Source organism: Podarcis tiliguerta, assembly GCF_965153285.1.
Source record: "Podarcis tiliguerta genome assembly, chromosome: W".
Classification (NCBI taxonomy): domain Eukaryota; kingdom Metazoa; phylum Chordata; class Lepidosauria; order Squamata; family Lacertidae; genus Podarcis; species Podarcis tiliguerta.
Window position 1 is genome coordinate 2,863,267 of NC_139552.1, and position 21,943 is coordinate 2,885,209.

The 21,943-nt window shown below is 46.8% G+C and overlaps 1 protein-coding gene across 1 annotated transcript in view; it reads right to left on the reverse strand.

Annotated features, from left to right (window-relative positions):
• Positions 1 to 21,943, reverse strand: part of LOC310668840 (steroidogenic factor 1-like) — a 62,573-nt gene that overhangs the window by 17,098 nt on the left and 23,532 nt on the right. Inside the window, exons 4-5 of the mRNA XM_083422183.1 lie at positions 1,500 to 1,619; positions 374 to 521 (exon numbers count right to left, since the gene is read on the reverse strand). Coding sequence (XP_083278309.1) covers positions 374 to 521; positions 1,500 to 1,619 — 268 coding nt within the window. The remainder of the gene's footprint in view (positions 1 to 373; positions 522 to 1,499; positions 1,620 to 21,943) is intronic.

Consider the following 21,943-nt stretch of genomic DNA (forward strand, 5'->3'; position numbering starts at 1 on the left):
TTGTGCACAGTTCCTCTGGGCAATAGGCAGGGCTGGAATCTCCTGCAATCTCCAGTGTGGCTGACCACATCCGAGGCTGTCCTTGAATTCCTCTGGACACAAACACAGATGAACAGGAACTGCCCCTCACCCCCTCAGCTCTCATCACGTCCTTCTGGCAGTAGGGAGAAGGCAAAGACAATGGGGGCTCTGCTTCCAGCCCCACCCGCCAGGCAGACGAACCTATAAGCAAAGCAAGTCTCCTCCAAACACCTCATGTGGTTGAGATCTCAGGGTGGGTGGGGGGGGGGCTGTAGCACAAAGCTCTCCATGGCAGCCCCTGTTTGCTCTTCCCAGGTGTCTCGCTGCCCCATCCACACCCCTTGGCACTTACCAAGGCTGAAGAGGATGAGGAACTTCAAGCAGACAAACTCCTGCCTGTCCACCTGGAGAGAATGGAAGTGAAGCACCAGTTCCTGCGCTCTCAGCACCAAGTTGTTCAGGATGGATCCCGCCTGCATGGCAACGGTCAACATGTCCACCTGGAAGAAAGGGGAGGTGGGCAGGGCTCAGGACCCCCAAGAAGTACCATCTTGTCAGGGGAACAAGGAGGTTCAAGAGCTGGGCAGTGGCGTAGCGTGGGGGGTGCAGGGGGGGCCGTCCGCACCGGGTGCAACATCGGGGGGGGGCGCGCTCGCCCTCGCACTCGCAGCTCTCTGCCCCTACTAAAATCCACGGGTTAGGGGGCGCAAATTACTTGCCTTGCCCCGGGTGCTGACAACCCACGCTATGCCACTGGAGCTGGGTGGTGGGGGACAACCTCCATCAGAAAGACTTTTGAGCAATCAGCTGTTAAGGCTTTAAAGCAGTTAATGGACTCAGTTGTTGTCTAAATTACAACAAATATGGTTATATCTGGGTGCTGGCTTTACACAGAAGGATAAGCAATAACGACCAAAGTCTAACTAGCCAGGAATCCAATGCAGGCTGACTCACAAGTGATGTCCCTTAGCATCCCATAGGGCTTCCAGAGAACTGCAACGCAAAGTCTAAATATGTGCAATGGAGTACTTGCAGATTCTCTTCCCCCACCCCCATGTTTACTCCGGCCTCTATCTCCCTCTCCCGTGGGGCAGGGGACCTGTGTTCTCTTACACTTTGTACATTCCTGGCAAATCATCGTTCTTATATACCCACAGCAATAACAGCTCTCCATGTGTGCTGTTGTTTATGTAGCCAAAACTGTCCCACCCATGCTTGGTGGTGGTGGTGGGATTTTGGGCAGAAGAATGTAGAGGGAACGCCCACACACACTCCCCCCCAAAACAGAAGCCCAGTGGGCAAAGAAGGCTGACCAACCTTTGGGGGTGGGGGAGATGAGACAAGGGGGGTGGGCATGGGGAAAGGAAAGGAAGTGGCCAGAATCCTGAGCCGCAGCAGTGGCACTTCATGCTACAACATTTTGCGGCATTATTTCTGAAAATGGCCATTGTGGAACCTGCAAACACTAGTGCTTTTACCTCCTGGCCTGTCACCAGCAGGATGCTGTGCTCCTTCCCATAATGCACTTGGCGGAAAATGTGGTCAAAAACCAGCAGCTCGCACCAGCAGTTCTGCAGCAGCTTCATCTGGTCACCCACCTGGGACGAGGAGGAGGAGGCAAAGAAAATAGCTGAGAAGCTTCCTCCAAAGAGGATTAATAGTTGAGATGATGATGATGATGATGATGATGATGATGATGATGATAGCATTTGTATATCATCCTTCATCCAAAAATCTCTTAGCAATTCACAACATAAAAATACAAAATGAGAACACAAAATACATTAAAAAAACCAAAAGAATTAACCAATAACCTTCCTCCTACAAACACATTTAAAAGGGCATAGAATGCCTGGCTGAAGAAACACATTTTCAGCTGACCCCTAAAGATATATAATGCAGGTGCCAGGTGAGCCTCCCTGGGGAGAGCATCCCACAAATGGGGAGCCACTGCAGAAAAGGCCCCTTCTCATGTTGCCACCTTCTGGATCTCTCAAGCTGGAGGCACATGGAGAAGGGCCTCGGAGGATGATCTTGGGGTCCAGGTTAGTTCATATGGGGAGAGGCAGTCCTTGAGGTACTGCAGTCCTGAGCCATTCAGGCTGTAGAGGCCGAAACCAGCACTTTGAATCAGGCTTAGAGACTAACTGGCAGCCAGTGCCATTGGGTCACCCTCAGTGTAACACGCTCAAATTGTCTTGTCCCAGTGAGCGCAACCTGGTCACCAAACTCTGCACTAGCTTAAGTTTCCAAACCATCTTCAGAGGCTGAACTATGCATAGACGACAGACGTTAGGCTTTCCCTGTCCAGATAAGGACATAGCTGGCCACCAGCCAAAGCTGATGGAAGGTACTCCACACCACCAAGGCCACCTTAGCTTCAAGTGACAGCAATGGATCCAGGGCCCCAAGCTACACACCTGCTTCTTCAGAAGGACTGTGACCCCATCAAGAGCAAGAATCTGACCGGAGTTCTCCACTCATGTTCAAGCCACTTCCTAGCTTGTTTCCTAAGCTCTGGCGTATACCAGGGAGCCAGGTGGGCTCCATGAAGCAGGAGAAGGAACTCCGGGGCATTTGGTGTCAATGGTCTGAGTCATTTGGATATTCCAGGGCTTTGACAAGTGTGGCATGACCTTCAGCATGCAGAGCAGATGTTCTGCCACTGAGCTGGGGCCCTTTCCAGGTCCAGATCCTGCTAGGTGTTACAGATCAGTTAAACGAGAGGCAACAGGGCTATGCATCTGATGTAAGGACTCTTTTCTCACTTTATAGGCAGGGCCCCAGGACTTCAGCAAGACCTACTGAGGATGCCTGCCTACCATGCACCCTGTAATTCCCCCCTGCCCCCAGCCAGACACACTGATGGGTGCCTTGTGGCTACATACAGCCACTTTTAAAAAAAAATTGTGCACAGCACCTGACCTAACACCATTCTGGGATCTTTTAAAAGCACCTAAGAACCAGAGGTGCTTAGAAGGCTGGTCCCCACAGCCAGGTAAGCCCACCTGGGCCACCAATGGAGAAGGCCACCCACCAGCAAACACATGGGCCCCACTTAAACCTGGAGCCAGCCCTGCCATAACTCCACGGGGCAAATGCAAAGTGTCCTTCAGTGGCTTCTAGGTCAATTATCACCAACCTGCTACTGTAAAAGGTTAAAGGTGTGCCAGTTGAACATATATTTAAGCCTTAATTGTCACTGACTAATTCTTTTTTTAAATAATTTTTTATCAAATTTTCCATTTTAACAATCCAATCAAATCACATTAAAGATTCCAAATTATACAAATACATATCATATAGTCCAAATATTCTGCCAAATTATAAATTTTTATTGGGACTTCCCATGCTTCAAGTTGGGGGGGGGCACTGATCATCTCATATCTCTGCTGCCTTGAGTTTCCAATAGTTCCTTTAAATCTTCCTGTTGTTAAACTTCCTCCTTTCATGGCCTCTGAGTTGTTTCCACAGGCGAGATGAAGTAAGCAATGATGTGTTTCTGTGTGAATTTTGTGTACTTGACTCTCCTATTGTTACAGTATCTCCTCACACGCTGGTGTTTATGCCAAATCAATCCAAAAGTCATTTCGCTGCTGGCAGACGCCATCTTCTCTCAGTTCCGATGAAATCAAATCTAGGCATTTGCTCATTAATTTTCCCAGACCGGTTGCATCAAACATTAGCCTTTCCAAGGGAGATTTGCCAAATCGGACTTAAAGTGCAGATATAATAACAAATTAAGAGCTCACCTCCCCCTATGACTATTTATCTCTGCAGCTCGGTCTTATCCCATAATGGCGGATCTCATTTAAATAATGCATCTCATCACCCTTCTCATAATCTGTCCAAAGTTTTTTTAAGTCTCTCCAGCAGCTAACAAGATCTTGCTTCCTTCTAATATCAATATTTGGAGGGTCTTTTATCTTCTTCCAAGCAATTCAACAAACAAAAGCTTTAATTATATAGTATTGTTATTTCCACACAGTTTATATTTTCCAATCTCACTTGCTGTAAATAATGTAAACAGTTCTTGGGGGGGAGGGGATTTGTCAGGTATTGTAATAAATCATAGTAAAAAAGGCTTTGCCCCCCCCTCCTTTTCCATTCCGTTCCAACATACCAACTTAGATGTTATTCTTAGATGTTATTCTTTCTTCCTCTCCATCACTCTTGGCACCTCAGTGGCTGGCTTAATTGGCAGATTAATTTCCCCCTCCTCACTTGAAGCATGTCCAAAATTTAAATCCAATTTTTCATCTTAAGAAATGGAACTTGGTGCGCTCGCGGGGACAGCGTCCAGGAGATCCGAAAACTTAAATCCAATTTTTCATCTTAAGAAATGGAACTTGGTGCGCTCGCACCGAACTCCCTTGGGGGCTTTCCATCCAGTGCCCCCACCCCCTCCTTCTTTACGAACTTGGGGGTAGTTTATTGGGCATCCGCGGATGAGACTGCATCTTCCCTTACACCAGGAAGAATTTGGGAGGCTGATTACTCCCATCTCAGCCTCTAATTACCTCGTGGAAGGTGGAGCGATGGTATTGTCAGCCATCTTCCGTGGCGCCTCAAGCGGAAGTGTCACTGACTAATTCTTGCATCTCCTTGCCATTCCGCTCCCACCATACCGTTTTCCCCAACTAAGATTTCAATTCAGGCATCTGGCAGAGTGAGCTGGAGTCGCAGCAATAAATTTCTTGGCCTTTAAGGTTCCCTTGGAAGGAAGGCAGGAAAGAAGGAGGGAAGTGCAATGAATTGTTTCAGCCTCCCTACCTCCTCCTCGAGCTCCAGGGACAGTTTGTGGGGGTAGCTCAGCAAGGCTGGCTTTGGAGACCCCACCACCCACCACCCAGCTGCAAAGCAAACGCAGCCCACAGCGGGAGAGCAACAATGGCTGCTTGGCTCATCTGCACTCTTATCTGAGTCCCTTCCTGGGCCAAGCATCTCACCTAGTTCTCAACACAGTGTCTTGCTGGGCACATCCCCCGTCCAACATCCCTGAGGGAGGGAGGGAAAACCACCCCGTTGTTTGCACACAGAAAGGCCAGCGTCTCTCAGGAGGCTGCTGTCGATACATTTTGCCCTCCAAGACACAGTACGTGCACCTCCAGCAGCCGTGGCTCTCCAGGGTCTCAGGAAGGGGGTGACCCCAGCCCTACCTCAAGATGAGGCCATTGGGGATTGAACCAGAGAACTTCTGCATGCAAAGCAGGTGCTCTACCCCCAGAGCTGTGGCCCTTCCTCTGTCAAGACTTGCAAGATGTGCTTTGAATACATGCAACTCCCCAAAAAACACTTTGGGGCCTCTCCAAACCAGGGACGGACACACACACACACACACAGTCAGGTGTCTTCTGCAATAGTAATAGCTCATTAGTGGTGGATTTGTTCTGGACAAAGTTCTCCCAAAGGTCCCATATTTTTGACACCTGGAGGGGCATCTCTTGTGTTATAGCTCAACAAAAGTGGGACAATACAAACAAATAAGCAAATAGGAACATTTGTGGTATGCAATGTTGCAGGATTTCAGCAGGAAGTTATGGGACAGGCACTGATTGGAAAGGAAGCAGTTTGTACCTGCAAACGTTTCAGTGAGGACATACCGCACCAAGTATAGCAAGATTGCCCATAAGTACCCAGATGCCTCCACGAGGAGGACAAACACGCCCTCAAATGCAAAGCAAATCCTGGCATCCCCACTGCCCAAGGCGGCTGCCAGCACAGCCAAGCCAGGGGTTCAGCTTCTCCAGGGACACCACCCGCAGAGAACAGTCTTCAGTCTAGGAGGCAGAAGTGAAACTGAGGATGGACGGGTGAGTGTCAGGGGGCACATCCCCCCCCCCCAAAAAGGAACAGTTCAGTAAGCAGGGCAGTTTATTATTAGTTTAGTGTACGTACTTAGATAACTGTGAATTGTCCCATTGTATAGTTCTCTGGGCAAAGCAGAATAAAAAGTTTATTCCAACCCCCCGAAAGGGTTCAGCTGAGTGGATGGAGAATATTACCATATGTGGTGGACGTGTGATAAAGTGAAGCCATTTTGGGAGTCGATTTATAATGAACTTAAGAAGATAGTAAAATATACCTTCCCCAAAAAGCCAGAGGCTTTTCTACTTGGCTTGATGGGAAAGGAGATTACCTGTAAGATAAAAGATCAAAGATTATTCATGTATGCCACAGCTGCTGCAAGGACTTTGTTGGCCCAAAATTGGAAATCACAAGAAGTTCCTACCATTGCGGAGTGGCAGGCGAAGATGACAGACTATGCGGAGTTAGCCAAACTGACCGGAAGGATTTGGGATCAGGACGATCAGAGATTCCAGGAAAATTGGAGTAAATTTATTGTATATTTAAAGGACAGCTGTATAAATCTAAAGACACTAGCAGGACTGAAGTAACTCCTACAATGTAGATGATAGAAGATGTGAAAAGATAAAATACGCAAATGGATTTGATAAGGGATACCAACTGAAGGGAGGGAGGGAAGTCACAAGCTCGGCAGAGCAAAAATGTTTATATGTTGATTAATGTATTGAAAGAAAGAATGTGTAAAGAAAATAATAAAAGTTTATTGGGGGGGGGGGGGGAAGGGTTCAGCTGAAACACAGGACAGTCAAAAATACCACAGCAAAATCCAAAATCCAGCAGAGAAAGTAAAACTGACTCCCAATCAAGCTTGTCATAGTCCCAAAAGCTCTGGGCAGTGTCAGTTTGGACAAAGTTACATTATGCCATTCCCTCATTTCTCCCTCTGCCCCACAAAAGAGTGCTACTTGCTACCTTGACCCTCTTTCAAGCTCCCCTCAGTCCACCTGCTTCCTCAAAATGTTGCTACTCTCCTGCAACAGACACCTTGACAGTGTTGGGATTTTTTATATCTCACCAGCTGCGAGGAGCAGCACAATGGTTGTTGACATCATGTGATTTCTGTGAGCGTGAGACAGGAAGTCTCTGCTTGTTCTCATGTAACTGGAGAGTTACTTTCGCTTCTGAGTGAAGCGGGTGCTGAGTCGTACTTCTGTGCTTGCTGCTCAGGAGAGCAGACATGTTGGATGAGAGCTGCGTGTACAGTCTGTAAATAAAGTAGTGTGTAGACTGCTGACTGTTTCTTTCTTCTGTGATGGGATACCAGAAGACGAGTGTGCTACTCTCAGGATGGAGGGGTCGCTTATTACCCGTCTCTCTGGACTGAGGGCAATTTCCAGCCAGAGAGTGGCACCCTTCCTGGGGGCGTTTTTCCAACAGACAGTGTTGTGGAAATTACGGGGGGGGGGCATATCTTTCAAGTTGTTAAATGTTACAAATATTATGCATAAATATATCCTTTCGACTTGACAGCTCAGGGAAGTTACCTAGCTTTAACAATAATCTAAAATCAACTCCTTTGCCAGTTTCCTCCATTTCAATTCCGTAACAACAGTGTTGGCAAAAGTGAGCAGAGCATTTCATGGACTGTGAAGATGCACACACACACACACACACAGTCCTACGCTTCCTCCCGAGAGCTCTGGCTTCTGCACCCATTGTGCAAGGCACTTATAATAGAAAAAAGATGGGTGTGGAACTAGGGAAGCAGAGGACACCGGGCTTCCCCAGCAGAGAGTGGCAATAAAGCAGGAGCCAGAAGAAAGATGGGAGGTGGAGTTGGAGGAGACTTCCAAGACTCAACATTCCTGCCTCAGCCAATGCATAATCCCAGGAGCTGCCCCACTCAAGCAGTTCCTGTTGCTAGCAGAGGGCCAGTGTGGTGTAGTGGTTAAGAGCAGCATGTGTTTGGGGTCTGGATGTGGGCCCTAAAGATAATGTGTATTTCAAATGATTAAATATATTGAAATACAGAACTGGCTCTAAGTTCATTCACAAAACTTTTTGGTTTTTTGGCATTCTCAATATAGTGGGTTCCTTCGCTTTCTAAGTTCACATTTCCTGAGGCATGCTTTAGAAATGCCTGCAGGTGAGAGATCCAAAATGATAAAATACACCCTTTAATAAAATGCAATCAGGATGCAAAGAAAGAAAGAAAGAAAGAAAAAGAGTGGTGGACTGCTAATCTGATGAACGGGGTTTGTGTCTCCGCTCCTCCACATGCAGCTGCTGGGTGACCTTGGGCTAGTCACACTTCTTTGAGGTCTCTCAGCCCCACTCACCTCACAGAGTGTTTGTTGTGGGGGAGGGAGGGAAAGGAGAATGTTAGCCGCTTTGAGACTCCTTCGGGTAGTGATAAAGCGGGATATCAAACCCAAACTCCTCCTCCTCTTCTTCTTCTTCGTGCTCCTTATTTGCAAAGACGTTAATTACGCCTGCCCACCTAACAAACCTAGAGGGGAAATAGGCCCCCATTGTTGCCATTTTGCAGATGAGCAACTGAGCACGAGTCTGGGCAGACGGGCCCCAAGGGCAGCGGTTGAATCTGCAGCCAGCCAACCCAGACCTCAGAGACTACCACTTTCTCTTTCCACCTTCCCAGGAGTCTCCTCTTCCCTCCCTGTCCTACAAGGGTGTAAGCAAAGCACTATCTCTTCCAGCCCACAGAGTGCAAACAAAGTAAAACCTGTTTCAAAGTGTGTGCATGGTGCAAACAAGGAAGAAATGAACATGAACAAAGTGCAATTCCCACAGTCTCTTTTTGTCATGAGATCACCTCTTTGCACATGCAGACTGAGAGTTTGCTTTAAGGACCTTCATGCTAATGGTCAAGGCACAGATCTCATCCAGGAGACCTAAGCAGAGACAGCTCACACCAATCAAAACATGATGCTACTGGAGCCCGCTGCTTGATGGTGTTAGGCAATGAACCTCGGTTCACAGCCAAAAAGAGGTATAATCCGGGGGAGGGGGGGGGCTAGTGGGGAAAGGAGAAGGGCTTTTAATTGTCTTTGGAAACCTTCATAACAGCAGGATGCAATGTGGGCTAGAACTCCACTGCTTGAAGCTGACAATTAACTCCTTGGTAGTTACAGAAAGCATCTTTTCTGGCATCAAAGCTTTCCAAGAGGAATTAGGCTGGGGGGTGAGAGACACCTACAAGCCCATGTCACCCTGACCGATGACCTTTGGTGCACAGCACTCCAACACAAAGAGCACTGGTCCCAAGTAGCCATTTAGAGGTGCAAATTGTTTCAAGGTCTGGGTAACGTGCCTGGCTTGTGTAACAAGGGTGCTACAGAGTTCAGGGAGTACAGAGGAAATGGGTGCCTTGAACTGCAAGTGGAACAGGCCAAGGACACAAGAAGAGCCCTGCTTGTTCAGGCCAAAGGGGCCCATGCAGTCTGGCATCCAGCTCTCAGTGGACAACCAGGTGCATCTATTGGTAAACCAGCAAGCAGGATTCAATCACAGCAGCCCTCTGTCCCCTCCTGTGATTTCCAGCAACTGGCATTCAGAAGCATTCCTGCCTCCAACTGTGGAGGCAGGGCAGAGCCATCGTGGCACGTAGATGTCAATAGCCCTCCTATCCATGAATCAAGAACTCCACAAGATTTGAAAATCTCAAGCCAAATTCTTCCATGCAAGTCACCAGGAGGGTTTTGAACACACCAGTTTTGCCTCCAAAGGAGGGCGGGGTCTGTGTGTGTTGGAAGACGTGCAGCCTCCGCCAGAGGCAGGTTTAGGGGAGCAGGACCAGTTCAGTTGCGCTGGGCGCAGAGCACCATTGGGGGCACTGCAACTATGTTGAGGAGGCGGAGGGGTCTGAATTTGGGCGTTGCACAGGTCACCCATTGCCTCTGCTCCCAAACCAAGGAGAGCCCTGTGGAGCTTGGGGCTGCCAACTGCTTTCACTGCCCTTGCTTCTGCACCATTGAGAGCAGCCACAAAAAGGGGGAAAGGCAGAGGAGAGGCAGAGGCTTTCCCAAGCACCTGATCTCCAAGCCGCAGAAATGTCTGCAGGTGCTCAGCCTGCTGTTTGCAGTGTGTGTGTGTGTGAGAGAGAGAGAGAGAGAGAGGGAGAGAGAGAGAGAGAGAGGGAGAGAGAGCTATATTCCATGCCAAGGATCATTAGGAATAAGAGTGAAAATAAAACTGCCAGTACCATACTGCCAGGGACGCGGGTGGCGCTGTGGGTAAAAGCCTCAGTGCCTAGGACTTGCCGATCGAAAGGTCGGCGGTTCGAATCCCCGCGGCGAGGTGCGCTCCCGTTGTTCGGTCCCAGCGCCTGCCAACCTAGCAGTTCGAAAGCACTCCCGGGTGCAAGCAGATAAATAGGGACCACTTACTAGCGGGAAGGTAAACGGCGTTTCCGTGTGCGGCTCTGGCTTGCCAGAGCAGCGATGTCACGCTGGCCACGTGACCCGGAAGTGACTCCGGACAGCGCTGGCCCCCGGCCTCTTGAGTGAGATGGGCGCACAACCCTAGAGTCTGTCAAGACTGGCCCGTACGGGCAGGGGGGGTACCATACTGCCACTATGCACCTGGAATACTGGTTGCCTCATCTTAAAAAAGGACAGTGTAGAGTTGGGGTGTATGGCATGTTAGGGGAGGGGCAGTACCTCAGGTGGGGGGAACACATGATGCTCCTTCTGAGGTAGTTCATCCCCGTTTGGTCCCCACCCTGCACTCAGCTCTCAACTGTGGCTCCCAGAAGCTGTCAGCATGAGACAGGAGCCACAAGCCCAGCAGCAATGGCTTCAACTGGCTGGCTAAATCAGGTGAGGGGAGCTAATGGGTTTCAAACCCTCAGTGAGTTAGGAACTTCCCCTGCATGCGAAGACAAGGTTCTCACGCATTGAACAGATGAGACCAAGAGCGGGTCAAGAAGGCAGTTTCTGCCTGCGCTGCAGAGGAAAGTGAGGGGTAGGTGGGGCTTGTCCACCTGGGAAGGGAGCCCATCTAGAAGAAAGAAAACTGATCTTAAACATCTGCTGCCTTGCAAGATATCTTTGGGAGGAAAAAAGGCTAAGGAGCAAACCCGACACAAATGTGGAGTGTGGCGCCTTGCACGCCTCCTTCCGGCAACTCCTGCAGCCAAGCTGGTGCCAAACGTCTTGCTCTGCTCTCCTTTGGAAGCAGGCTGAGAGTATCATCTGGGCAGCCCAGAACCTCCAGACACACTGCCTGGGTTTGCATCCCAGGGAGGTCTCTTTGGTGCTGCTAAAAAGAAGCAGCTTGCCTTCTCGAGACAGATGGATGCCAACCACAAGGTGGAAAAGGTGCAGAAAAGGGCAATTCAAATGATAGACTGGATGCAGTGACTTGCCTATGAAGAAAGGTTGTAACTTTGGAGACTTTTTAGTTTATAGAGAAAAGGCAAGTCAGAAGCGTCATGACAGAAGCTTGTAAAATTACACATGGTGTGGAGGAATTCCAATGAAGTTGAATATTGGAAGATATTGGAAGAAAAGAAAAGTTAAACTATGGAATTCCCTGCCACGGGAGGCAGTGATGACCACCCACTTGGATGGCTTGAAAAGAGGACCAGGCAAATTCATGGAGGAGGAAGAGAGGGCTGTCAATGGCTTCTAGCCAGAATGGCTCTGCACAGCCTCCAAAGTTTCCCATCCTAGGCATCTGACTGGCTGCTCTGAGAGCAGGATGGTGGACTCAATGGACCACTGGCCTGATCCAGCAGCCTCTTCTTGTGCTGTTATGATCACTCAAAATGAAACATGTCCACAAGTCTCTCTGAGAGGCTGCTATGGATGCAGCCACTGCAGTGGGGGGGGGGGGGAGTTGCAGAGGGCACAATTATTTGGTGAAGATTGGATGTGTCCCCTCAACAATTGGGAAGGGACAAAGCTGGGCCAGGAGATGACAATCAAAACCTTTCACAAATTGAAGGGGTTAATAAGAGGTTAACACCCTTCAGATGTCACAGTGACTGACCTATCCCCTCCCCCAACCACCACCAAGATCATCAGGAAAACAAGATGTTGTTTAATTGCCTGCCTAGATGTCAGTTCAGCACAACAGGCTTGCAACTTTCTCCTTCTCCTTCTCCTTCTCAGTCCCAAGAACTGGGTGTGCAGGACATTTAACCCTACCTAAAAGAAAGCAAAAAATGCAAAGAACTAACTTTGCTCCTTGCACAGCCTTGCCAATGGATGTTATCTGACTACAACTCCCGTCGCTGCGGACCTCTAGCCATGTTCCCTGGGGCTAATGAGAGGAATCTGTCAATTTCAGTTTCTTGTTTTTCTAATATTAAATTCAGCTTTCCATATTTCCACAAGTAAAAAATAAGAAATCCTCATGAAAATTCATCAGCATTTAATTGTGAATTTCACCTAACAAACACGATTTTTAGATGCACCTTTGATGAACTTAAAACATTCCTGCAATCACTTTCCCCAAACAGAATGCATTTCTATATCTAATTTTACTAACGCATGCCTTTTTAGGCACACTTCCTCCTAATGTATGCATTCTTGTACACACTGGATGGAGAACCGCATTACTTAATTCAGAGAAGTACAAATTTTGAAAGATAATTGTGCTTCAACTCACTTAGAATCACAGATTTGTAGGGTTGGAAGGGACCCCAAGGGTCATCTAGTCCAACCCCCTGCAATGCAGGAATCTCAGCTAAAGAATCCATGACTGATGCCCATCCAACTTCTGCTTAAAAACCTCCAAGGAGAGTCCACACCTTCTGAGGAAATTTGTTCCACTGTTGGATAGCTCTTACCATCAGAAAATTCTTCCCTAATGTTTAGGCAGAATCTCCTTTCTTGTAACTTGAATCTGATAGTTTGGTCCCTGCCCTCTGGAGCAGCTTGCTCTATCTTCCATGTGACAGCCCTTCAGATATCTGAATATGGCCACTTCAGTCTCCTCTTCTCCAGACTAAACACCACCAAATCCCTCAAACATTCATTTTAAGTCTGGGTCTCTAGAACCGTTAGCATTGGTCGCCCTCCTCTGCCCCCGTTCCAGCTTCTCAATATCCTTCTGAAGGATACTGTTATTGGTTCAAATTGTGTGAACTGGGTACTTTTTCATCAAAATGCAGACAAAAATTATTCTCTCCCTTATAGTTAATTGGAGTGGAGATTCCCCCTATTACTTGGCATTCCAAGGGAAACGGGTGGTTTCATCTTGGTTTAGCTCAACTAGATTCAAAAACCATCCACATAAGTTAAGCACAAACTCCACAGTGGAAAGGCTGTCCCCACCTGCCCCAGCCAACCTCTGCCACAAATCTATAGGCAAATCAACAAAATGAGCCCATCCAGATGGAGCTGTAAATGTATCATAACTTTCAGTTTTAGTATCAGATAATATTGCTGCTGAAACATCGCATTGTTGTTCCTGTATACACATTGCTATAAGAAGCGGGGGTATATTATTATTACTGTTTTTTCATTGTTCTGGTGTATTTTGCTATTTTGCTGGGAAAGCTATGGTTTTCCCAGTAGTGACGTATGGAAGTGAGAGCTGGACCATAAAGAAGACTGACCACCGAAGAATTGATGCTTTTGAATTATGGTGCTGGAGGAGACTCTTGAGAGTCCCATGGACTGCAAGAAGATCAAAACCTATCCATTCTTAAGGAAATCAGCCCTGAGTGCTCACTGGAAGGACAGATCCTGAAGCTGAGGCTCCAAGACTTTGGCCACCTCATGAGAAGAGAAAAGTCCCTGGAAAAGACCCTGATGTTGGGCAAGAGGGAGGGCACAAGGAGAAGGGGACAACAGAGGACGAGATGGTTGGACAGTGTTCTCGAAGCTACGAACATGAGTTTGACCAAACTGCGGGAGGCAGAGGAAGAAGGAGTGCCTGGCGTGCTCTGGTCCATGGGGTCACAAAGAGTCGGACACGACTAAACAACTAAACAACAACGAATTTTGCTATTATTATTATTACTGGTTTTTTAAATTTTTCTGGTGTATTTTGCTATATATTCACAATAAATAAATAAATAAATAAATAAATAAATAAACAAACAAACAAACAAACAAACAAACCAGAAACCTGTCATGAGTCAACAGTGTGATGCAGCAGCAGCAAAAAGGAAAAAAAAGGGGGGGGGACAGGCGTACCTTGGTTGTCGAATGCCTTGGTACTCATCCGTTTTGGCTCCCGAACACTGCAAACCCGGAAGTGTGTGTTCCGGCTTTCAAATGTTCTTTGGAAGCCGAACGTCTGACGTGGCTTCTGCAGCTTGTGATTGAGTGCAGGATGCTCTTGCAGCCAATCAGAAGTCACGCCTTGGTTGTCGAACATTTTCAGAAGTTGAATGGACTCCCGGAACAGATTCCGTTCAACAACCAAGGTACGACTGTAATGCAATGCTATGTTGCGTCAACAGAAGTCTAGTGTCCCGACCATTGCTCTATTCTGCCTTGGACAGATCCCACCTGGAGTCTTGTGTCCAGTTCTGGGTGCCACAATTTAAGATGGATGTTGACAAGTTGAAATGTGTGCAGGGGAGGGTGACCAAGATCAACGGTCTCAAAACCAGTGCTATTTTTCCAGAAAACGAGGTGCCGCAACTCACCCTGAACGCCTCTATTGTTCTCTTATAATGGCAATGGTGCCCACCTGAGAGGTGCAGGAACTAAGTTCTGGTGAGTTCCGGGCGGGGGGGGGGGAGCTCTGTTCACAATCAAGACTTATGATGAAAGCTTGAAGGATTTGGGGATGTTTAGCCTGGAGAAGAAAAGACTAAGAGGTGATGGGATAGCCGTCTTCAAATATATGAAGCAATCTGCTTTTCTGCTGCTCTGATGGGTGGGACCCGAACCAATGGATTCAACTTTTTTTAAAATGGGATTCCAACAAAACACTAGGAAGAACTTTCTAACAGTAAGAACTGTCCAGCAGTGGAATAGACTACCTGGGAAGGTGGTGGTGGGCTCTCCTTCTTTGAAGGTTTTTAAGCAGAGGTTGGCCATCTGTCCTGGATGCTTTAGCTGAGATTCCTGCTTTGCAGGGGGTTGGAGGTCCCTTCCAACTCTACAATTCTATGATTCTATGAAGATAATTACAGCTGAGTCCAAGAGCAGCCATGGCCCTCCTTTGCAGACCATCCCACTACAGACTCTCCAATGAGCTTTCAAAGTATTTATCAGACACAGGAGAGCCCCAGGGAAGAAGGCTTCCATCAGGAAACTAGCCACAGATCTTGGAAGCAAACGAAGTTCCAAAACTGGTCATTGTACATTCATGATGGTATCAGTAGAGATGTAAAAATTCCAGAAATTTTGATGCCATGAGAAAAAAATGTTCCCCTCCCCCTGCTTTTTTCCAGAAAAAAATAGAAATTTTGGGAAAATTGAAAAAATGTTCAGTGTGGAGTAGTTTCACAAATTGCATGAAATGCAATGTATGTAAAAGTATTGTGCTTGCAATGAAACAGGTAACCACCCCGCTTTCCCTCAAAAGCAACAAAAAAGAGCAAGAAACCATCAACATAAAAAATAATCAGATTTGCCCCTTAGCACCAACAGCAAATGAAGTTAAGGTCCACCTCAATATTTAAGCTCCATAGAAGGTCTACCCTTTGAGTAGTGCTTAAAAAAGAAAAGAAACAGAAGACACAACATATACATGCAGTTTCTTCTATCTCATTTTCTGAACTACTGCTATCATTTCCATTTCTTCTTCCTCTTTGTCATTTTTCTCATGGACTTCTAAAAAACAGCTTTCAATTTTTTTGCATGTCAGGCCCAGAAGTGTTGCACTAAGGCTCAAACTCTGTTTGAAAGGAAAAGGAGTGTGTGTGGGTTTTTTAATTGAAGTTGTTATTATATATTATAAACTGCATGATAGTAAGACAGCTTCTAAACAGTTAACAAAAATATACAACAGAACATTAAAATGATTGATAAAACACAGTTAAAATCAGGTATTTAAGAGTATTCAAAAGATGATTAAAGTCACAGTGGTTAAAAGGAAGTAAATCGCATGCAGCTTCTATGTGTTCAGATGGGCTGTTTACAACAGCCCTAACGAAAATGTTTTGAGCAGTTGCCGGAAAGAGTACAGTGAGAGCACCTGCCTCCTGGTGTCAGTGGGGGGGAATTGAAAAATTGGGGGGGGGGGGACCAGGCTTTTTTCTGTTTTTTCCCAAAGCCGTTTTTTTCAAGAAAAATTGGGGAAAAAATGTGTGGAATATTCAAACTATATCAAACTATTTTTAAAAAAAATTCCGGGGGAAAAGAGTTTTGGGGGAAAACAGAAAAAAACCTGGTTGTTTTTTTTTTTTCCGGGGGGTTTTCCAGGCCTTCCCATCTCCAGGTATCAGGGTGATTATAGGTTATCCCACTTTCAGGACAGTTTGCCCCTGCAAAAGTTTCGGGGAGCACAACTGGTGCAGGCCCCATAACTTCCTGCTGAAATCCTGTAACATTTCATACCAGAAATGTGAGGGCTATTGTGTGGAGCGGTGGGCTGGGGCGTCTTTTCATTCAGCATCTGTTGCACAAGAGTTGCTCCTTCAGATAGTAATAGCACAATAACACTGCAGAACAACCAATAAAGCAGAATGATATTTGGACAGTCTGGTGCAACTCCACCACGAACGAGCTCTTATTGTGTCAGTGAAATGCTGCAAAATAGAACCCACACACCAGTCTGGAGGGAGAGCCCAGACACTGCAATTGTCCAATCTATCGGCAGGAGGCGGGGAGTGGGGTGGAGGGGGTCTTTGCTTCTACCACCAAGGCACTTTCCTGCCCTCTCCAATTATTTCAGAGTCACTTTTGCAAAACATTTTCCATCTCCCACAGTTTGAACACAACACCACTCCCCGCCCCCGTGTCGACTCATCAATTCACAGCACTGATCACTTGCACAGTACTAATATCTTCAAATGTTTTATCTTTTTTTTTATTACAGTGGACACTCGGGTTGCAAACGTGATCTGTGCGGGAAGCACGTTCGCAACCCGCAGCATCCACAACCCGCAGCACCGTGTCTGCGCACGCACGGATCGCAATTCGGCACTTCTGCGCATGCGCAAAGCGCAATTTAGTGCTTCTGCGCAAGCACAAGTGCTGAAACCCAGAAATAACCTGTTCCGGTACTTCCAGGTTCGGCGCGGTGCGCAACCTGAAGCGTCTGCAACCTGAGGTATGACTGTATTATTAGCATTAGCATTAGCATTAGCATTAGCATTAGCATTAGCATTAGCATTAGCATTTATATCCCAGCTTTCCCCCCCAAGGAGCTCAAAATGGTGTACATGGTTTTCTCCCCTTCCTCATTCAATTCCCACGACATCCCTGTGAGGTGGGTTAAGCTGAGAGAGGCAGTGAATGGACCAAGGTCACACCCAGTGAGCTTCATGGCAGCCAGGTGGGGATTTGAACCCTGGTCTCTCCCAGGTCTTAGTCTGACACTCTTAATGACTACACCACACTGGTTCTTTCTTGTAGCCAGCCTCAGATTTCTCCATCTACACCCTGCTGGCCATTCAAATACAAATCACAAGACCTCAGCCCAGATCAAGCCACAGCACCCATCCCGTCAGATTCCCATTGCTTGGAGCCACCCCCAAGCCTCCCATCACCGGGAGAAATCCATCTCTATATAATTTATTAAATTATAGGTTGCCACTGGAAGAGGACAGAAGAGCCCAAACCCAGGGAAAACCCCAGGAGCAATCTATTCCACCTCCGTGCCCAGAGGTGAGGGCCTAAGGCACGCCCCCTATCGGTGACCCCGGGGGAGTTCCTAGTTGATGTTCTTCAGCAGGACTCCCCCTACTGGTGGTTAACCCTTCCCGGACTTCAAGCAGATGGGCTGAAGCCAGATATAGTCGGTTAGGACCAATGCCTAAGCCAATACCGTTCATCACCTGTAACCAATAAAGTTGTGGTCTTATTTAGCCCTTAATAATTGTGTCATGTGTCTTTATTTCCACTGGGGGGGGGGCAGGAACTCGCCACGCAAGCAGGACATTTGCGGGGGGGGGGGGGGCTGTTAGCAGTTCTCTCCCACTGTTGAGCCCCAGGCAACTAGTATTCACTCTGGAGGTGCCATCATGACTAGTAGCCACTGTTCACCTTACACCCCACGCATTTACCTAACCCTCCTTTTACTGTTATATCACATTTATATTCTACCTTGGCCTCCCCTCTATTTTATCCTCAAAACTACCGGTATGCTGTGAGGTACACACTGGTGTTAAGTTCGTCATCATTTCAGGACAGACTGCTAAGAGAATTTTGCTCCCAATCTACTGTTAACTTTTTCCTAGTCTGACACTCTAACCATTGAGGAGCTGAAGGAAGCGGGAAGATGGCGACGGAGATAGCAGCATAGTCAGGTTCGCCTGCCTTCAATTAAGATTTTAAGTAGTTTTTTAACCTTCCTGGACTCTAATTTTACAGTTTTAATGATTTATTGGCTGCCTTATCACCTCACCACTGCCCCTGTTTTTCTTAGCTAACGTTTCGTTGATAAACTGCTGGTTCTCTAAATGCCTCGCTGAAGAGAGGGACAAAAGGCTGGAGGGAACCCCACTTCATTTTATCTGTAACCTCTGGTACCTCGGCCCATTCCACTTGTTAGCGGGGACAAGGCAGGTCATTTTTAGGAAAGGAAAAGAACCATTTTGCTGGGCTCTGGGAATCTGTAGCCTTGTTAGACTTTACCGACGGAGAACGCCGAGAAACAAGGAGCGGCTGAAACTGAAGTTGCTGTGCCTGCTGCTGCCTGCCTTTTCCGGCTGCTGCTTTCCCCCTTAAGAGCTGCTGTTTGCCAGCCCGAGCCTTTCTTCTCCTATCTCGGATGCCTTCCCACTGAGCTAGAAGGACGACACGGCCCAGAAAGGCACCGCTGACACCGCCACGGCCTCCACCGCCACGGCAAAGGAGCTCAGCAAATTGGTCTCAATTACCTGCCTACCTTGGAAGTAGTCCCGCGGAGAACCCTCCTGCAACACCCGACGGAGCCAATGAACCGAGGTGAGATTTTTACCAACTTGACCTTTACAAGATAAATAATGGTGACGACCAGGAGTGGCTGTAGAACACCAGGCTTTTATCGGAGTGATCTAAAACCTCTCTCTAAAAGAGCTACCCTAAAGGGAGCTCAAACAAAAAGCACTCGGCCCTTTAAGAATAGGGGTAAAGTCAAGCCGAGTGAGAATCAGCAGGAAACTGAAACTTCTCCCTCCTGCACTGAAGGGCCGGCTGTGCAGAGAGGGGATTGTGTAGCAGAATGCCACAACAAAGGGCCAATAAAGCCCAAAGTAAACCCAAACATAATTGGTACAGTCACCGAAGTACTCCCAAAACAGAGACTTAAATCCCAAGCTTCTTCTGAACCATCCCGAGTCCGAGAAGTGGAAGAATTAATGTTAAAACAAATTGCAGATATGTCTTCGGGAAACCCTAAAACATCAAGAGACTCCTGCTTCCAACTTGAGACAAATGAGGATGAGGATTTATCAGTTATCAAATGGCTTGTGCTTTTAACTGAGGATATCGAAAATATAAAATCTCATCTGGCCACCTGTACAAAAATCCTCACTATAATGATGGACACTTGCAAAACTCTCTGTAGGGAATCCAGCGGGGTGACTGTAGAAGTGGAAAGTAATAACAACTTCCTTCCTAGCACCTGCAAAAACAGATCACCAAGGAAAGCCAAGAGATCTTGTAGGGCTACTGCCTTGAAAAGGAGACCCATAAGGGTAAAAAAGAGCAGAAATGTTAAAAATTTTAAGGCAGTGCGTTACAAAAAAATGGATTTTAAAAAGCTCTTTAATCTTCTCAAGAGTCTCCCAATAACCGAGACCAGTGGGAACACTGAGAAACTTCTAACCAGGAAATCTTCTAAGCAAGAACATTCTATGAACCCTTGCCCTGATGCTGCAATGGATTGCTTGGAACCCTTAACACCCACCCCAACACCTAACTCCAAGCAAGACATTTTGATCCAAGATCCATGGTCTCACATTCTATCTGTAGATGAAACCAATCCCTCCAAGAAGAGAAATCTGACAAATCTAACAAATAAAAACTGGAATCTGGTGTTGTACCGAAACAAACTCGTTTTATCAAATTACCCTAAACCCCCAGGACTCCTGTCACAAGAAGAGCGTAAAGCCCATCTATTGAACCTTTTAAAGATTTATATGCCGGGTATACTTAATAACCCTACTGATCTGGCCCAAGTGGAATATCTATACTTCAACGGATTCCTTGCCAGAGCGGTGGTCTCATTCTATGAGGGGAGACTGGCAAAACTAGTGTACAAATGTAGAGAACATCTGGAGACGAGTGGTATAAGAATCTCAAGGTACTTTAAGAATGAAGCACCTCCAATTCCACTTATCCCCCATATTGTAAATTTGCCAAAAACTCAACATGAGATTGATCAACACGTTCTAATTGATATAAACTCTGCGGAGGACATCTCCAAACATCCTACTGGTCTGGTTGCCAAGGACTCTCAAAGGTTGGACTTCCTTGGGCCCAGGTATGCGGAGAATCAGGGAATCGACCTCGATAGCTCTGATAATAAATTACTCCACTCTTATAGCGTTCTCCCGCAAGAAGTTCAGAAAGAAATACTTCATAAAATTGATACCCTTTACTTCTGCCTGACAAAAGTGACGGAGGAACAGCTGAGATTACCTAAACAAAATATGTTTGATAGAGACTGTGGTTCAGATTCTGTCCCACGCTTATACCACCAAGAATTGGACCTGTGGGTTGGGAAGGCACCCACCCCTACCAGCCAACTGGTTGTTGCGGAGATGAATCCACTCCTCCATACTCTGGAGACGGAAACCCCATCACCAGACCCATCTATCATGCACCCCATCTCTGAGGCAAATATGACTACAACATCTGCCTGGGACAAAATGAGGGAACTCAATGAATCTGAATTAGGCTCTCCATGTAAAGTGCCCCATATGGGTCCACTTACTTGTAATTTTATTAACCCACTTGCTTCTAACGTGTGCAAGTTGAATAAATCCATAGATACCATCGAACCGGTAACAGAACCAGCTGAACCAGACCAACAAATGAGAGACGACTCCATTTTATTTTTAGCCCCGAAGAATGATCTGGTTGAAGACCTGACAGGTCGTATTAACAAAATTATTCAAACAACTAATGATCACTCAACAAGTGGCACGATACCTGTTGACTTATTTTCGCTCTCTCTAAGTAATACCCCCCTAATTCTACCATCTGGCTCTGAAAAGTCGACTATCTTAGGCCAAACATCTGCCTTTAGCGAGACGAGTGGCACGACTTTACAGCCAAACCACCCCAATAAATCTAAACAGTTGGGATGTATAGCACGATTGCCACCTTCTCAAAGGAAAATTACTGATTTTTTTGAAGCTGAAACTCCCCCAAAGTTAGAATCCCATTCCCACATGACCTGACTACCTAACGACCAACCCAGCCACCCTTCGATGTCATTTTTATGCTGGAATATTGCGGGATGGAGGGGGAAGAAATCTGATCCAGACTTCTTAAAAATTTTTAATTTATTCCAAGTAATTCTCCTACAAGAAACTTGGGAAGAGGAGGTGATTGACATAAATGGATACGATACCATTTTGCTTCCAGCTAGCCCCTCTCTTAAAGGTGGACGCCCTAGGGGAGGTTTGGTAATAGCCATTTCCCTCAAATTGCAAGCAAAACTTACACTTGTCAAATCTTCCTCTCCTTACGCGATTACAGGATTGATTTCAGGAGGGAAATTTGAATTACTGGTAACAAATGTTTATTTCCCCCCTGGGGGGCAGGTAGTGGACCTCCATTCCAAATGGGAAACATTTGAAGAACATCTAACTCACTGTTATACTAAGTTCCCAAACATTTCAGCAGTCATGGGAGGTGATTTTAATGCTCGTACAGCTGCAAACTGGGAAGCGCTAGGCAAGGCCAAATGGTGGATCATACCTGTTCACCAGAACTTGGATTTCTCCCCCCATATACAGAGAAAATCGAAAGATAATAGGGTTAACGAAGCGGGAACCCTTCTTTATCAGCTGATTTTACGTTTGAATTTG